This window comes from Micrasema longulum, unplaced genomic scaffold, assembly GCF_059751315.1.
Source record: "Micrasema longulum isolate JH-2025_06_02 unplaced genomic scaffold, ASM5975131v1 h1tg001279l, whole genome shotgun sequence".
NCBI lineage: Eukaryota > Metazoa > Arthropoda > Insecta > Trichoptera > Brachycentridae > Micrasema > Micrasema longulum.
In genome coordinates this window covers 88,024-107,108 of record NW_028278466.1, presented here as the reverse complement: position 1 = coordinate 107,108, position 19,085 = coordinate 88,024, and the positions used below count along the sequence as shown (strand labels likewise).

Below are 19,085 nucleotides of genomic sequence, written 5' to 3'. Positions count from 1 at the left end.
CTTATCAGCACTTAAGAATCCCAAGAGATAAATTAAAAAGAATAATAATTACTGTGGGATGATAATAACTACATAATATTTTTTTTATTTATCATATATTTTTTTTTGCATTTTACATTAGGTATACATAAGTTACAAATACAAAATATACTATTATGAAATCACAAAAAAAATCCAACCAAGGCATGGCCTGTGTGTGGGTATAAATTTTATTTTAAATTTCAATAAAGGCTACTGGAAGAATACGATAGATTTCAAAAAAATAAAAAATAGCTGCTTTTATTACTAGAACACAATTTTTTGTACCTTTTACTACTGACACTGTTCTGTACTGTACAGTTCATTCAGTAAATTTTAGCAATAATGACAAAAAAAATCATCGAAAAGGGAGTAATTAAGATAACATTTTTTTTTTTTTTTATTATTTATTTTATTTTATTATTTTTTGTTTTTAGTAGCATTTATGAGCACCCACCGTTTTTTTTTCTAAAAGCATCAAAACCATAATCAGTGTACCTATGAGAATGTATCTGAGAAAATAATTTTAAAATTTCAAATGAATCGGTGCTTTTTTGGCTAAGTTACATGTCTGGGCAGTTAAAAAAACATGTTACGAGAAAAACGCATTAAAGTTTGAACTAACATTTGGCAATATGAATTTTTGGTTTACCTTTAATCTTAATATGAACTTGGCCTTTCAAATTAACATTGTCCTTTTCTTTTTCCTTCCTGGTTGACTTCAAAGATTGTCGACCGGCTAACAATTCTGGAGTGGCTTTATCCCGTAAACCAAACAATGGCAGGTCATAAGCTATGTACAAGTAGATGCCTAGGTTTTCCATATCTGTTCAAATATTATATTTTAGGGAAGTTACTCGAAGTAATTTTAATTTTTTGATTTTGTAATACGAGTATTTTATTTTATTTATTAATTAAATTGGCATAAAACATAATTTCGTTATTTCAAATTTGGCGCAGTGTTTATTATAAAGATAGACTTATTTTTATTTATTAAAAAAATATTGACACCATATAATTATAGTTTCAGTTCTGACGCAGGGTGAAAACTATTCTTTTGTAGTTTATGCATAATTAATGTCGGAAATGATCACAATTCTATAATGAGTGCATGTCAAAATAATTATCATTCATTTAAATAATTTGGTTCTATGGCGACCGGAAAGAGATTAAGGATTCAAAAAATTACTGTAGGTATACAGTTTATACAGTCTGTTAATATGGAGGTTGGCGGGCTTGGTTTTTTTAATACAATATACCATTTTTATATTTTTTGCATCACAACAGGCTAAGATGCTCAAATACAGCGCCGAATTATAGCACAAAATATCATGGCTCGAGAAAAAATAAATTTAGTTTAAGTAATCTCACCGGGAATCGACCCCAAGCGTCAAACGTAAGCATTATTTGCACTACCTACCCAACCGAACTGTAATGAAATATAAAAATTGTTATCGGGTCTAATACGTTCATTTTTTTGTATTGATATTGATTATATTTCTGATAAAAACTGGTTATTAGAACACCCCTTATAAATTAGGAAAACCAACACAATTATTTACACATTATGGTGTTTATTAAAATTTGACCGAATTTATTAAATGTATATAACTCATAACTGTAAAAATGTAGAGGTACTGCAAATGAATAAATATAGTTGGAATAAAATAAGTTATTTGGATAGTTGAATTAAAACCAGTCACGTGAATGATTCAAGATTAATAATAAGTAAGAATTATTGCATTTATATTTTATGCTCGTTATTTAAGAAAAATACGGAAAAAGACAAATAATTTCTGTAAAAAGAATAGAAGAATTTGAACTTTGCAATTAATTATGAAATACGAGATTGAATTTACTTCAAATTGTGTTAAGTACCCTTTCTAAAAAAATAATTATAAGCAATATACACATACATATGCTATATATATCTATTCATTTCATAACAAATAACCCCACTTCATTAACTTATTGTTTAAAGCAAATCAGGTTGTGTAAAAAATATAAGTTAAATAAATCATTTTTATAAAATCAAATTATAGTTCACGTTTGCATATTTATAATATTATGATATATATGGTAAGGTTTGTTCTATAATAATTTTATTTCTTCATAAAACATATGAATCTTCAACTAATTTCTTTTGAAATCATTTTCTCTCTATTTTACTAAACATGTGAAATCTATGCACTATGCACACATATATACTGTTATATATAATCTTTATTCTTAGTCATTTAAAATACATAATTTGTGTTTTCCCTAATTTCATTTTATGCGTTGCACTATACTGAATTAAAGATAATAATCCTTTGTATTATATTAAATAGATATTCATTGACATGCAGTTTATTTATTTAATAAACATGATAATAAAAACAAATTATAAATACAACGATTATGTACATATTTTAAACGATATCAAATACTAAAAACATTTAACATTTGATTTGTTTATTCATTTGTATAAATCACGTTATTTTTAAACTATGCCTACTTCGCGTCGCGTCGACCGGTTTACAAATTTATGAACAAAAATGGGTAAATTATAAATATTAAACGTTTCTTTTTTTTTAGAATGATGTTATTCTTACTTTGTGCCTTGGGACTAATTTTGTGTACTGAAGCTGCTTATATTGACGAAATATTTTCGTGGAAAGAGTTGGCTTTTAACTGGCCAAACGATTCCGTGAAGTCAGAAGCCATCAAGGATGGATCCTACATTCCTCAAAACAATCTCCCAGTTGGTCTGGCCATCTGGAAAGACAAGATTTTCATTACAGTTCCGAGATTGAAGCCCGGCGTAGCGTCTTCTCTGAATTATTTTACGATGGGAGGAGATAAGTCTCCGTTACTAAAACCTTACCCATCCTGGGATGCGAACCTGTTGCACCCGGGAGCGGGGGTTGAAATGAGTTCGTTCAACTCTTCGGTGGTATCTGTTTTCAGGATATGGACAGATAAGTGCGATAGATTATGGGTCATGGATACTGGAACAAATAATATCCTTGGTAACGATTTTTACAATAATTTTTACTGTAATTATCTATAAAAATTGTATACGCAGGTGTGTATATTACATGTTTAAAATATTGGCCCGTATCCGTGTCGACGAAGTTTTGTCCATCAAATAGAACCAGAGTCCTGAATGAGTGTTTTTCACTTGATGGCCAGTTTCAGGTAAAAATTCCTAATTCTTAAAAAAAATAAGCCTATTTAATTAAAAAACAAATGTGTTTCATGGCACGTTGTAATGTTTAAAATGATTTACTTTCGAAATACATTTTCAATTGCAGGAAAGGCCAATCAGATCGCAGAACCATCTCTTCTAATTTTTGACCTAAATACCGATTCCCTGATTACAAGACACTATTTCAATAAATCCAATGTAAAACCAAATTCACTTTTTGTCAACATTGTAAGTACTAAACATTTATTAACTAACACTACATTTTCATTTCAATTAAATTTAATTTTATTAATTTAATTTACGATTAATATTTTTTATATAAAGTATCAATCAAATTCCTTGGTTTATTATATATTACTAGGAGAATTCGTATTTTTTGAAGGATTAACCTCGTGGTGCAATGATGAATTTCAGTGGTTAAAAAAAGGTCTGTAAATAAACTATTAAACCAAGTCAAAAAAAAAATATTTTTTATTTTTATGTATCGTATTATCAGCGCTATGATTTTTTAAAGTTTTGTATTTTGAAATTACCCCGCGTGTGACGTCTTAAGTTCTCTTCCGCTTCTTCTCGGTCAGTTCAACCGATTGGTCCGTTGACGGTTAGTAAACCGGAAATCTTCCCCAGCTCCCTTATTATTGGTTGATTATATATAATATAGACCAGCGACGTCTTTCAATGTAGTTCGTTTTTATAAAAATAAAAAATAAAAATATTTTTGTACATTTTTCAGAAACTTTGGAACACAATTTAATGTTCTAATTTTTACCGCGCATAAGAAAACATTTTTTGTTTGCAATTTCCCGTAGGGCTAAAGTTCCTCATTGTCAATAAATAAATGATAAAATAAACCAAGAAATTTAATTCAATGACGTATTTTTTATTTATTATATATTTTTTTTGCATTTTACATTAGGTATACATAAGTTACAAATACATAAAAACACTTTTGCATAAACACGCAAAAAAAAACACAAAGGCATGGCACGTATAATATAGTTTAATTGATAGATACTGCATGTGTCTATACTAGATATGACCACTCCTATCCGTCCTTACAAACGGCGCGGAGACTATGACTCTGACCAAGGAGTCTTCTCATAAATTGCAAGAGAAGTATGAAGCGCGTTATGCTTGGAATAGCATTAGGAGATAGAAAGAGAAACAATTGGATCCCAAGTCAAACCAATGTATGTGATGTGGTAGATAGCATTTGTTGGATGAAGTGAAAATAGGCAGGCCATGTCGCTCGAATGCCTGATGATAGATGGAAAAAGCGTGTTTTCGAGTGAAGATCGAGGAATACGAGGCCTCAAGGACGCCCACCGATGAGATGGTCAGGTGATATTCGGAGGTTTGCTGGTACACAGTGGATGAGAACGGAGCAGAACCGGGAGGAGTGGATGAGACAGGGGGAGGCCTTTGTCCTGCAGTAGACCAATATGGGATATTTTTGATGATTATGGTAGTATTTATATTGAGATACGCTAGTTTTAAACCGTGTTATTGTTTAAGTTAACTGCTTTCAGGTTGTGGACGTAAATACGGATTGCGCGGATGCTTTTGCGTACATTTCTGATCTTGGAGAATATGGCTTGCTGGTGTACAGCCTCAAGGCCAACAGGTCCTGGAGGGTGGAGCATTATTTCTTCCACTTCGACCCTACGGCAGGAAACTACTCTGTTGGAGAACTTAACTTCCAGTGGTCTGACGGTATAATTGGGCTGGCGCTAGCCAAAATTCAACCTGACGGGTTAGATATTTTTGAACATTTTAGATGATAAATAAATCTGTGTTGTATCTTCATAATCATCATCAGTGGCGCTACAGCCCGGACCCTAGGCTGCTCCAGAATCTGTCTCCATTCCTCCCTGCACCCTGCCACTATTTTCCAGTTCGTCAGGCTAATGAGGAAGTTCCGTCGCTTTTTTATTTTTATTATTGGTTAATAGACAACATACTTATTAAAATTAAGCGAATTTATTTCCTGTATCATATTATAAGCACTATGATTTTTCGATATTTTTTAAATTACTACTCCGCGTGTGTCGTCTCAAGTTCTCTTCCACTTTTTTTTAGAGTTATGCAGATTGGTCAGTTGACTTACCGTAAATCGGAAATCTGTCGCAACTTTCTAAGCATTGGTTAATTCTGAAGAACTAATGACGTCATGCAAAACAGTTTGTTTTTATTAATATGTATATATATATATATATTTTATCCATTTTCAAGAAACTTCGCAGTACAATTAAATTCTCCAATTTTTACCGCACGTTTCTCTAATTTTAACGCGTTTTTGGTATCCAATTTATCCTATACTTAACTTATCCTCAACTTACTTATTACTCTCATGTCAATTTCCACGTCATCCATCCATCTTTTGGTCTGCCTCTGCTTCGGTCCGGAGTGGTATTAAGAATTTTATTGGGGGTAAGTTCATAATTTATTTTGTAGACATGGCCCAACCATTGTAATCTCCATATTTTCATGAATTGAAAATATTTGGTTCGCTATACAGTGCCCCTAATTCCAAATATCTTCCTCAATAAGTTTCTTTCAAATAATAATAAATTATTTTTATATTTTTTAGTCATAACCCAACATTCGGCGGTGATATATAGCTTCCTGAAATTTTGAAAAAAGCTGCACGCATAACTTCACTTGTTTTTGGATAAATGTAGATAGTCCAACTACTGTCCTGTATTTTATAGGAAGACCCCTTTTCAGCAATCTTTTGACTGTGTCATATTTTCCAATAAGAAGATACAGAATCGTAATTATAATTATAATTTCCCTAATACCCGGTGGTACGTAGAGAACAGCACTGGTAGGTACTCTAACTTGCAGCGAATCTTGATCATTTAATACATGAAGGTAAAGCGATTAGTCTCACGCTTCAGATCCAGTCCAGGGACCATGATACGTCGCGGTGAGAATCACATCATGTCGACCCTACCGGGAATTGAACCCGAAACTGAAAATACTGGAATATGTTTGTATGAAGAAAAGTGAGACCGCGTTTCCTCTAAACTGGCTAGAAAACGTTATATTTTATTTATACAGGTGACTGGAACTGAACCCGCCATAGCAAATTCGCACATAGAGGAGGTCATTTAATAATTATTGGATCTTACTTCCTTAGCTAAAGTTTTGTAGTTTGGGAGATACGTAAATTTTTATACTTTATTGAGATTTTTCCAAGATTTGACCTTCATTTTTCCTTCATATTTGCATTCAGAATTTTAAATATTTTTATTATTTTAGTATTTTTTTTACTATTTGTTGGTAGTTATAAACATTTGTGTTGGAACTTCCCTCAAACTAGGGTTAAAAAATAAGATATTACGCTTTAAAAAAAATACTTTAAAAAAATACTTTACGATCAAATTCAACCTGAAATTTGTAAAAAAATACGGTGTTTCAATAATTTGTTCTACTCTAAGTAAGTTCTCTAGTTCGTCACTTTTAAAATAAAAGCGTAATACCTTATTTTTTAACCTTACTTTGAGAGAAGTTCCGACGTATTTTAACCAACAAATAATAAACAAATACTAAAATAATTTTAAAAACTTAAAGTTCTGAATGCTTGATGGTCAAATTTTGGAAAAATCTCAATAAAGAATAAAAAATGACATATCTCCCAAACTATAAAACTTTAACAAATTACAACAGGGATGGACAATACCTTAAATAAGGGAATATGAAAGTCAAGGCATTTAATGGGCTTATGACCTGTCATTGGCTGGTTTAAGTGGCCACTTTACACACTGTGTAACATTCACCATTTTGCCTATGTTTGAACATCCATATTTCTTCAATTCTTCCATCTGTTGATTTTAGTGAAGTTAAAGAGCTGAAACCTTTATTGTTGTGAAGAGATTCATCTGACTGAATTATTTCACATACTAGGCAACGCCTGAAAACAATTTTTCAATTTTTAAACTTCTTCTTGGACCAGTTGGTTTCATTACAATATTTGAGTTTGTCCAAATATTCATAGACAAAAGACTGGATTTCACCCCCTCGGGGGTCATTAAGATTAACAAATTACAACAGGGATGGAGGATACCTTTTTAAAACTTTAGCTTAACTTTCCTTAGAAAGTAAGGTCCAATAATTAGCAAATGACCTCCTCTATGTGCGAATTTGCTATGGCGGGTTCAGTTTCAGTCACCCTGTGTAGAGTTTTAATTTAATATGCATTTTTCCATTTGTTATTTTATTTTATTTCAGACACAGAAAAGTGTATTTCCATCCACTGTCCAGTACCAAAGAATTTTCAGTTTCAAACAAAATTCTTCAAAATGAGACCAGAGCTACAAGCGTCAACAATTACAACGATTTTAAAGTACGTAACTTTTAACTCTACTTGTACCTAACACAGTCAATTAATTTCATACATTTTAGAATTTTTTACTATTTACAACCCGAACCTCATATTTGACAGGTGCGTAGATTTTCACGGTCACTGTTATTAATAAGTTTATTCAGGGTAAACTATGATAGTTTACCCTGATCATGGCTCCTGCAACAGTAGTTGAAAAGTCGGAACGAATCACGCGATCATCAAAATAGACCAAACATACTGATACCCAGTTACATTTTCTTTCCAATTATAATATTATGATGTCATATTCAGTCATAATACGATTATGTACAATGCAAACAAAAAAGGGGAAAAATAATCTAATATAAAGAAATAGTTTCAAAATGTTTGATATAATGTATAAATTGATAATTACATGTTACATTTGAACACGAAATATTAGTTTCTTATGTGTATAAGGTATTTTAAGATTTAAAATAAAATAATATCGTACGGTACCCATGCACTATCACTATACAATAATAATTAATACAGATTCTCAGTTAAATGACTCACCACCAAGGCGTTTCATTGATAGTAAACAATGAGGATAGAACAACAAACCACTTTTTATATTTATTTACACACATATTTCGCTCCCTCTACTTACATACTACTTCCAATTTTTCGTATATGCATTGATATCGATACCTTACAATCTAGAAGAATCATCAATACCGTTTTCCTTTACAAAATATGCAATAACAACTTAGATTGCCCTCAGCTGCTTGAGAAAATTAAAATTCGTATCCCTCAATTAATTATCCCCAACTCGGCTGCAACAATTATTTCATGTTGATGTTTCAAGCACGAATAATAATAAAAATGCATCTTTGCCCAGAATCGTAAATAATTATAACACGATTTTTGCTGAAATAGATATATATTTCCTCACTTTAAACAAATTTAAAGAAAATGCTAGAACCCTAAATAAAAATAATAATTATAATTTAATATAACTGTACCTACCAAATATTTTATTTTTTGTACACTTTAATATTGTAATTATTTTATCTTGTTTGAAAGAAGAAAGAAGGGAGGACTGATAGCTCCGTATTACTCCGTATTGATCCGCCGGCGAAAGGACTTTTAAGACTGAGTAATCAAAAAACTTTTTCTTTCATTTTTTTTATAATTGTAATCTTTTGTTTATTTTTTACGTGTAGAATGATGCGGAGTGACTATTTCAATGTACGCTTTTTTTCTTATTTTTTTGACATTGTATTTAGTAATGTATAGAAAACTATAATTGTCCTATAATTTTGGTATATTTGTAAATATTTTTTTGTTGTTGTAATGGCTGTTGTTTTCTTTTAATAAATAAAATAAACAAATAAATACATATGTACACTAGACGCAACAGTAAGTTCCTGTCTTTCTATTCGAAGTTCCGAAACTTAACTTGTAGTCAGTAAATGTGAAGCAGCGTAATAAGGCACGACATGCAGCTTTGAATTCACAGCAAATTGGGATAGACAGTCTTTTTTTTACTATACTACGCGTTTTGCGCGGCAATGTTGACGCGAAAACGCCCATTTTTCAGAACATAATTTCAAACTATCGTTCTATGAAGCATCATCTATATTTAATTATACCTCAGGGCATAAATGGTGATTATTTAGACTTATGACGCACTAAGGCACCATTAACACATCTAGTGTCAAATAATACAGTATTTGTTACTGGCGAAGTGTAAGCTGGTTCACGACAGCAGGTATTTAAAATTTTGTAAATGTCACAGCGCAAATGGATAATAAGGAAATTGAGTGAATGGAGTCCTTTTTGTAGCTTTTATGTTTCCACACTCCAATCCACACTGTATTATCTTTGTTTTCGTCCTCACAGTAAATTTATTTTTGTTTTTTATTAATTATATTTTGCGATGCGTTTTATACCGAAAATCGATTTGCGATTAACTACTGTACTTATATCTAGTTCAAGGCGGACACTGATATCAGGTGAGAAATAATAACTATTAAATTGTTTTTCGAAACTTCATATAGGAGGGAAAGGGATAGGATTGAATTTTGCAAGAGAAAAGGAGACAGGTACAAGGATTAATTTACTCTGTGGCACATTATCATAAACAACCTAACCTTTGCTAACATTTGCTAGTGCAATACATTTCTTTAGAAACATTTTGCAAAAAAAATGTTGTTTTTATTTAACCTAAGTACCTATGTACATATTGTATTTTATATTATAGCTATTTCACTGACTGGGCCATTACTGACATTGGCACGTTGATACTTTATTTATATTCATAATGTACAGGTAAATTTTTAATACATAAATCACATTTATTTTTAGGGATTTTATTAATGGATAGACGATGAAAAATGTTTATCGTAGGATGTCTTATGATACATAATTTTTTACATTACTTTTATTGTATTGTTTATTTGGAGCACAGAAGGCCAAAAGACCCAATTACCATAACGAATTGCAGTGCATAAGACTGAAAAACAAACTGTGGTATCTTTGTAAATCAAACCTGGAACAGTGCGTGGAGCAAGCGTCTTTTAGCCATCACGCACGGATACTTTCTGTACTATGTTATCATAACGATTAATAAAAAAATGATCAAATACGTACTTGTTATGTGCTAGGTAATGTTATTGATTTTTTAAGTAATTATACTAATATTGTTTTAAAATTATAAAATATTGTATTTTGTTTATAGCTTGTAGGAGATCGTGGTACGAAATCGCAGTCTTCTGCAAGTTTTTACGATTCTGGAACAGGAATACTATTTTACACGCAGGTAAGAACTATTTATAACGAAATTTATATTTTTTCTAAAATAATGGCTTTTTATTTTAAATGTGGCAACCCTGATTTAATATTTAAAGGCACATTTATAAGAAAATATCTACTCATTTATGTACATATAAAAGTTAAATACTGCATTTTTATTACTATAATTATATATTGATTCTTAAAATGGTGAAGGAAAGCACTTGATCTTTCCAACAAATGCGCGACAATTGCGTGACATCCGATGCATAAATAAATAGATACCTGTATAAAAAGCATAATGGCAATAACATTTAGTTTTCATATTTTGCCTTTTTAATCCAAGTTACATAATAATTTATGATATTGTATTTAAATGCATAAACCAAAATACTAAATATATTACCCGGCACCGAAATTTATCTAGATTTACCCAAATTCACTGGAATTGCTACCACGGCATAACCGTTCGCTCCCAAAAAAACATTAATTAATATGTCATTATATCTCTCATTAAAAAATCATGGCACTGATATAAGATAGAAAAAACATTTTGAAAAATAATTTTGGCTTATTTTAAGTCTATTAACAAGCAAATTTTAAAAAAAATACAATCAACTTCCTCATTGTAGCAATCGGAGACCTTTGCAAACCTAGTCTAAAATCCTATAAGTCAACTTATTAAAAAAAAAATCTCGTCTTGTAGTATGCACCTATGTTCACACGTGTTCCAAAACACGGAAGTCAAATAACGTTATTAAGGATAGTATTATCAATGTAATTTATTAGACAATTTTTTTTTGTTATCAGCTAAAAAAAAAATTCTCGAAGAAGAACCTTTTCTAACTTTATGCCTTAAACAACGTTACTTTTTTTAATTATTTTTTTTTATTTCAATTTCATTGATAAACCCTTACGGGTTACATACATTTAACAAAATATTTTTACTTTTAAAATTCACATTCTACTGTTAATAATAATATTTTTAACATCTTTTGTAAAGGTTGTCTGAGTCTTATGTTTAGTTTTGTCTGGTAGTTTATTGTATAATTTCAGTCCATGGTTAATTAGTCTCGATTGTCCTTTTCTCGTTTTAAAAGGTTGTTTATGATATTTTTCTGATATTCTCGTATTGTGTTCATGTTTACAACAGTTTTTTTTCAAGTTTTAATTATTTGTCTACAATTACATCAGTGGTTAATTTATGAAGTTTAAAGAGTTCAGTTACATTTAATTGTTTAGTTTGTTTAAAAAGTTCTTTAGTTGCCGTTAGATAGGGAAGGTCATATACTAACTTTAATATTTTATTTTGCTGTCTTTGTAGTCTGTTTATGTCATTTTGATTTCCTGTTCCCCATAGTAGTTGCGTAAAACATATTTTAGTTTTTACGTAGGCTTCATACATTAAATTTTTTTCCTTTATTGGAACAAAGTTTTTGATTTAAAAAAGACTCGATGAAGTCAAAATAGACTCGAAAATACATTGAAGAGTTATCACATGACTATGTATTCCTGATTATTAGCAATAATCCAATTCCTATAAGTATGGAGAAAAAATGATATTCTTTCAATTGTAATGTTTGAGACACAAAAAACTATCTCCTGAAAAGTAAGTCATTTTGACTTATGTGATTGTTTCCCCCGCCCCGCGCCCGCCTATAGATTTATTTTTTAAGGTTGCCACAAAAATGTTTTTTGTTTTTTTTTTAATATACTTATGTAATTTTCGTTTAATTTGATTGCGATATTTTAAATATTATTTTATTTCCCTTAAATAAATTAGTGTGTTTTTTTAATGAACCTTGTTTTATTATTGCAGGTAAATAAGGATGCTCTTGCATGTTGGAATACTAGTAAATCGTTAGTTAAAAGGCATACCGCCATCGTCAGTCGCTGTAACGAAGTTCTACAATTTCCAAATGACATAAAGGTAAGGTCGAGTTGATATTATCAACCAGCAATATGTTGTTAGGTATTTTTTTTACCATTCTGCTTATGAACAAACACCTGCTTCCTATACATTGAAACGGGTTAATGTCCCGTGGCTAGTGTCGCGGATATCGGATTGGACGACCGAAGTTCTAACCCCACTCTGCCACAACTTAGTAGGTACCCAGTTTCTAATACAGGGTGTTCTATAAACCCTGTCACATCCGAAACCACGATGATCAGTATGGGCAAGAAGACATATTAGCATATTTGAAAAAATACTCAGAACAAAGTTTTTTTTTCTCTTTAATATTAAAAAAAAAAGGTTGCTTACTTCTGCAGGGGAGAAGTGAGGGGAGCGCAACCGTGCGGTCGAAGGCGTATTAGACTCTCCCCCTCGTTTCTTCCCTGCAGAAGTAAGCAACCATTTCCTTTTTCTATATTTAAAAAAAAAAATATTCGTTCTAAACAATTATTTTAATGTGCCTGAGAAGGTAAGGTGAACAGCCTTACGCTTCAGATGCCAGTCCAGGAACACGAAATAAAAAAATTGCAGTGTATCTACCTTTTAATCAGTATTTAGTGTTGACCAGGGCTGGTATTCCGGACGCAATTATTGCGCGGTATAGCGCGTTTTTACTTACTGGTCGATTTACCAGAGCTGGCGTGTTCGCAAAACTTACAAAAACGCATTTAAAATCTGTAGGATCTTGATAAAACATTTATATAAAATTTAAAACAAATGTGCTTTCTTTTTTTTAATCTATGTTGGATTAGAGGGATGTGTATATGAAGAAAAAAAAACAATGGATTAAGAAAATGTTATAAAATAATTCATTTTTACACAAGTACATTTTTTATTCAAATAATAGTATTTTGCGTTCATCATTTTCGATGAACTAAATAATAAAAAGGCTAGTTTTCTGCCGGCATTTTCGGCACAAATTTTTTTTTGGGAGCGACACGTTTATTAATAAATAAATATCATTTTTAACTGGTTCTTTCTGTTTTGATCTAATCCAAAAGGGATTTAAAAAAACGTAGGACGTTTGACGAAAATGTAATATTAAGGTTTTTTAAAGCAATATTCTGTAAATTAAAAATGTGTTCGCGTATCGACCTACATGATTAGATTAAATGAAAAAATATATATAAATATAAACCAGTGTTTTTAATCCATAGCTAAACATTGAATAAATTTTTACTATAAAGAATCGCAACAAAATTCAGACGAACGCAGAAGCATCCTGTGTATATTTTATAACCATATCATTTGCAACTAACTAAGCAATAGTAGTAATTTTAAAGGGAAAATTATTATGTATGCCGACGGCATTGGACTATTCTATAAAAATCAAACAGACGTATTAACAAACAATGACATAAACGAAGACCTTACTATGTTGACTAAATGGACAAACACAAACTTACTTACATTTAATGAAAAAAAATGCAATATTTTCCATTTTGAATCTAGAAAAAAATGTCACAAAGTAGATACTTACATAAATAATGAACGACTAACTGAAATTGAACATGTTAAACACTTAGGACTAACAATAGACAAACAATTGACATGGACAATTCATATCAACAATTTAATTAGCAAAGTGGCGACTTTATCGAGTCTATTTTTAAAAATCAAAAGCTTTGTTCCAATAAAGGGAAAAAAAATAATGTATGAAGCCTATGTAAAAAATAAAATATGTTATATGCAACTACTATGGGGAACAGGAAATCAAAATGACATAAACAGACTACAAAGACAGCAAAATAAAATATTAAAGTTAGTATATGACCTTCCATATCTAACAGCAACTAAAGAACTTTTTGAACAAACTAAACAATTAAATGTAACTGAACTATTTAAACTAGAATCTTTAAAATTTATTCATAAATTAGCCACTGATGTAATTGTAGACGAAGAATTAAAACTTGAAAAAACTGTAGTAAACATGAACACAATACGAGAATATCAGAAAAATATAATATAGAACCTTCTAAAACGAGAAAAGGACAATCGAGACTAATAAAACATGGACTGAAATTATACAATAAACTACCAGACAAAACTAAACAAAAGACTCAGACAACCTTTACACAAGATGTTAAAAATATTATTATTAACAGTAGAATGTGAATTTTAAAAGTGAAAATATTTTGTTAAATGTATGTAATCCGTAAGGGTTTATCAATGAAATTTAAATAAAAAAAATTAAAAAAGTCTATGTCACGTTCATAAGCGCGTCTGAGCGCGAGAGAGACAGATACTATTTTCATAATGCGCATGCCGTGCGATGTCATACCATGGGCTTATTCACAGATACTACACAATGCGTTTGTATAAGTATTGCGAACGCGCCAGCTTTTAAAAATCCACCAGTACTAACATTATAACGCATTTACAGCACGCTATAACGCGTATTTAGTACGTTAAAACGCGCTATACCGCGCAATAATTGCGTGCGGAATATCAGCCCTGTAGCTCAATCACAAATAACTATCGATGTGCTAATAAGCGACGTGATAACAATTACTCACCATGGATGTTTATCGTATTCACGATCACAATACAACATCCGTAAACACCTAATATTAAATGTCAAAATATTTACGTTTCGCGACGTATAATCCTGCTGCGCAATCACATATTTGAATTTCACCAGTGTAAATATGGAAAATATTCCAAAACTGCTATTTTTATTTATCTATTTATAATTCATTATGCTATTTATTGCATTTAGCCGGCGCGGCGGTTGGCAAGCCAAATGTCAAGAAAAGCATTCGACATAATAATTGTAATTTAATTTTCACTTTTTTGTATTAGATACTCCTTACTATTTTGCAAATGCAATATATTGTATTATTTTTAATAATAAACGTCGATTTTTCGCCAGTGAACTGTATTTATTTACGAGGAAAACAAAAACAAACCGAAACGAGCGTTGATTTAGAGATTACTCACGCATTGACTTATGATTGCGATAACTTAAGCATGTTCATTATTGTTCATTGTGATCGCTCAAATACTTTGCATGTTTTTACGCACGTCGGTAGTTATTTGTGATTGAGCTACTGGGCTGGTATTCCGAACGCGTTTACAGCGCGCGATAATGCGTATTTAGTACGTAAAAACGCGCTATACCGCGCTATAATTTCGTTTGGAATACCAGCCCAAACCCAAAAATATTTTAGTGGTATGTTCAAATCTTCGAACACGGGTACCTATCTAGAACCTCTAAGATTGTAGTGTTCAGTCTTCAAGTAACCAATGTTTTACTTTCTTATTGTTTCAGATTGACGAAAAGGATGTGATTTGGATATTATCAGATCGCTTGCCGAGGTTTCAGTACTCGACAATGGACCTGAATGATACCAACTATAGAATACTGTCTATTAAAATTCAGGATGCAATTAATAATACAGTTTGTGTTTAACATACCTACCGACAAATAAAACTGTAGTAAATTAAATATTTCCTATAGTAAATTTACATGAGTTTCGATACTTACGTGAGGTTTCATTGTAATTTTTAAAATATTTTAAATGAAATTGCAAACTGAAAGTTCAATTAGACTAGACGAAAAGGCGATATGAAAAAAAAGTGTTTGATGAGAAATAAAAGAATGACTATGAAAAAATTTATGCAATACCTATCTACTCGAATTTAATGTTTTTTTTTTTTTAATTTTCAGTTTCAATAAAATTCAGCCAGCAATGGTTGCCTTTGCATTATATCTACAGCGTATTCATTATTACCAGTTTAATTTATAAAGTTTATTAATTCAGTATTTATAACAGACAGTCTTGGGTTTGCTGTAAATCGAAACTAATACCCGTATTCAGGGACAAAACTCAAGATAAGGAAAGTATATTCTACTGTTCTCACGTTCAAGTTATTCATAGCATACGATATTGGAAAGTACTTTCCTCACCTTGAGTTTTGTCCGTAAATACGGGCATACGAAGGAATGGAAATTATTTTTTCATTTCTATCGACGTTTTACGTTATAATGTGAATCGGGTTGTGGTCCCGTGGCTAGTGTGTTGAGGACTCACGGAGCAGAGGTCCGAGGTTCGAACCCCATTCTACCCCAACTTGATTCCCACTTTCTAATAGTGAGTTGTTCGTTGTACCTGGTAAATAACAGCATTTATCGATACTATTCCTGGCCGATTACCTTTCGTTCCCATCCTTCCTTTGACCCATCCTTATGGTACCTACCTAACATCAAGAAAGAAGATACTCAAAATTAGAAGTTTCGGATTTAGAACAAAAACAAAACAACATTTTTGACTTGACATAAAATCGGATAAAAAGTGGTTGGAATCGTCGCGCGTCGTGGAAAATATTGTTATATTAAAGTTCATTTGTGATCCAGTGCCAGAAATTGAAGAACATTCAGATTATATTAAAGGTAGGCATCCACTCCATGTAACTATTCCTTTCTCAAATATTTCCCAATTCACAAAACTGAATGAAATTCGATTTTCATTTACAGTCCGCCTTTTCGTTAACAGTACCCATCTGGCTAAATCATAAGAAAGCAATTTTTAATAATAAAAAAATAATGCAAAAACAAACACCTTGGATGGATGTATGATAAACTATAAATAGTAAATTTCAAAAGGGTAGAAAATAAAAAATTAAAAAAATATATTAAAAGGTATGCAAATGTTATGGAAACACGAGTTTTAAAACCCGTGCCTTTATTATTTTTTGTCTGTTTTAAATTATTGATGTACCTAACCAATATTCTAAAATATTTAATACTGTACAATTTTTATTATTTATTTATTAAATATACGGCCTAAGCCAATTACAACAGTTACATAAAGAAACATAAATACAAGAAACTGAACAAAAAGAACACAAAACTGTGTAGCAAAGACAAACAACAGCAATACAATAATGGTTTACAATATATTCATAAAAACGAAAGACATAAGACTTCAAACTAAACCATGCCAATCCAACTTTATCCCACACTGTTTTAGTCGCGAAGAGATCTACGAAAAGCCGGAAGTTCTAAGTCGTGTGAATTGACTAATCTACACATTCTGGATATTGGGGCATAAAAACAAAAGTTGATCTTAAAAAAAATAATAATTAGCAGATTTTGACTTCTGGGGACATGGTTGGGAACATGAAAATAAATTTATTTCAACAGAGATGGGACAACAATAATAATCAATAATATAAAAGAATAATTATTTAATCTAAATGTGGCTTAACATCGAGGCATCTGAACACGTAAATTTTGTCAATCTGTTTATCAGTAGGTACAGAAGAGTGGTCTAGCGTGCCAAATAACTTTCCTAAATAATGTCTTCCGAGTCCCTTTTACGTTCTCATTTGGGTATTCTAAAAATAGATTATCACAGGTACCAGAAGATTTCTCTAAATGAGAATAGCGTGAAGTTCTAGAAACTCCCCTGCTAATCTTATTCGTATCTAGTATTCATTACACAAGGTAAGCAAGTATATAAAAAAATTTATACCATAATATTGACTCATATTTATTTTATTTAACGGATTGTCAACTTATTAGATAAATCACATGCATGATACATTAAAAAAAAATACATAATGAGGAACTTCAGCCCTACGGGAAATTAGATACAAAAAGGGTTTTTTGCGCGCGGTAAAAATTAGAGCATTAAATTGTAGGGTAAATTTTTTTTTAAATGTACGAAAATTTTTTTTAGTAAAAACGCACTACTTTGAATGACGTCACTGGTTCATATATGAACCATCCAATAATATGAGAGCTTTGAAGGTTATCCGGTTTGGACACCGTATTACCGTAAACGAACCAATCGGAAAAAAACTCATAGAACAACCTCTGACGTCACACGCGGAGTTATTTCAGAAATATAAAAAATCGTAACGCTGATAATACGATATATAAAAATAAAATAAATGGCATATAATGTTAATGACCTTATCTCCCTTAGTAGATTCACTACTTTTTTTTAAATCTTAAAAGCGTTTTTTTTTATATATATTTATTTTGCTTGTGTAAGAAAAGGTTTTAGGCGTATATATTGTTATTGTATATTTAGTTATAAAAGTGCTAAGCTTGCTTTGTTTTTTTGTTATTTATTTATTTATTTATTTATTAACGGACATTGTTCATGTAAACAATTTATAAGGTTTAAATATTACAATAAAATAATAGTTTAAAACATTTAAAAAAAAAGAAAAGAAGCATTGACAAACATAAGGGACATCGAGACAAGATCTGGACTATTTATTTAGACATAGACGGGTGATTGGAGAATTAAGGCTATAGTTTGTTCTATGCTGATCGATGAACAGTACTTCATTGTTTCTCAATCTACGAGTCGGAATATTGAATTTTACTTGTCCCAGTAATGATGGAACATCGATTATACCATTTAGTATGCCGAACATATATATGGAGTCAATATTAGTTCTACGTTTTTGTAGACTAGAAATATTTAACATTGACTCTATTTCAGCATAAGAATAATTATCTCTCTCTAGCCCAAGCATCCACGCTATTTTTCGAAGCAAGCGATGTTGGACTGATTCAATGTGATTTATGCGATTGACATAGAATGGAGACCAGACCATGTTGTTCTCAATATGTGTTATTTTCTAAATGCTAATATTATTTATGTCCCGAATTGAGTTGTTGTGGGAATGTTATTCAACGTATTATATACTTGTAAAATACTTTGTGTCATATGATTTATAAAAAATAAATAAATAATAAATTGGCTTAGTTTAATATTCTATTAACAAAAAAAAGAAAAAAAAGACACTGAACTTCCTCATTGCGTTCATTGATCCGAATATTAAAATTTAAGGACCATTTT

General features: G+C 30.9%; 1 protein-coding gene across 2 annotated transcripts; it reads left to right on the top strand.

Annotated features, from left to right (window-relative positions):
* Positions 1–1,651: 1,651 nt before the first annotated feature.
* On the top strand, positions 1,652–15,976 carry LOC148276105 (dopaminechrome tautomerase-like). Of its 2 annotated transcripts, none has more exons than XM_088234759.1 (8): positions 1,652–1,746; positions 2,596–3,029; positions 3,315–3,436; positions 4,738–4,961; positions 7,442–7,556; positions 10,258–10,338; positions 12,130–12,240; positions 15,536–15,976. In XM_088234759.1, the coding sequence occupies exons 2-8, from the start codon at positions 2,597–2,599 to the stop codon at positions 15,674–15,676; spliced, it is 1,227 nt and encodes a 408-aa protein (XP_088090885.1). In that variant the 5' UTR covers positions 1,652–1,746; position 2,596; the 3' UTR covers positions 15,677–15,976. The 2 variants fall into 2 exon arrangements, with proteins under 2 accessions (XP_088090885.1, XP_088090884.1); XM_088234758.1 differs by lacking the exon at positions 1,652–1,746 and adding an exon at positions 1,768–1,887 and having other exon boundaries at positions 15,536–15,968.
* Positions 15,977–19,085: the final 3,109 nt, after the last annotated feature.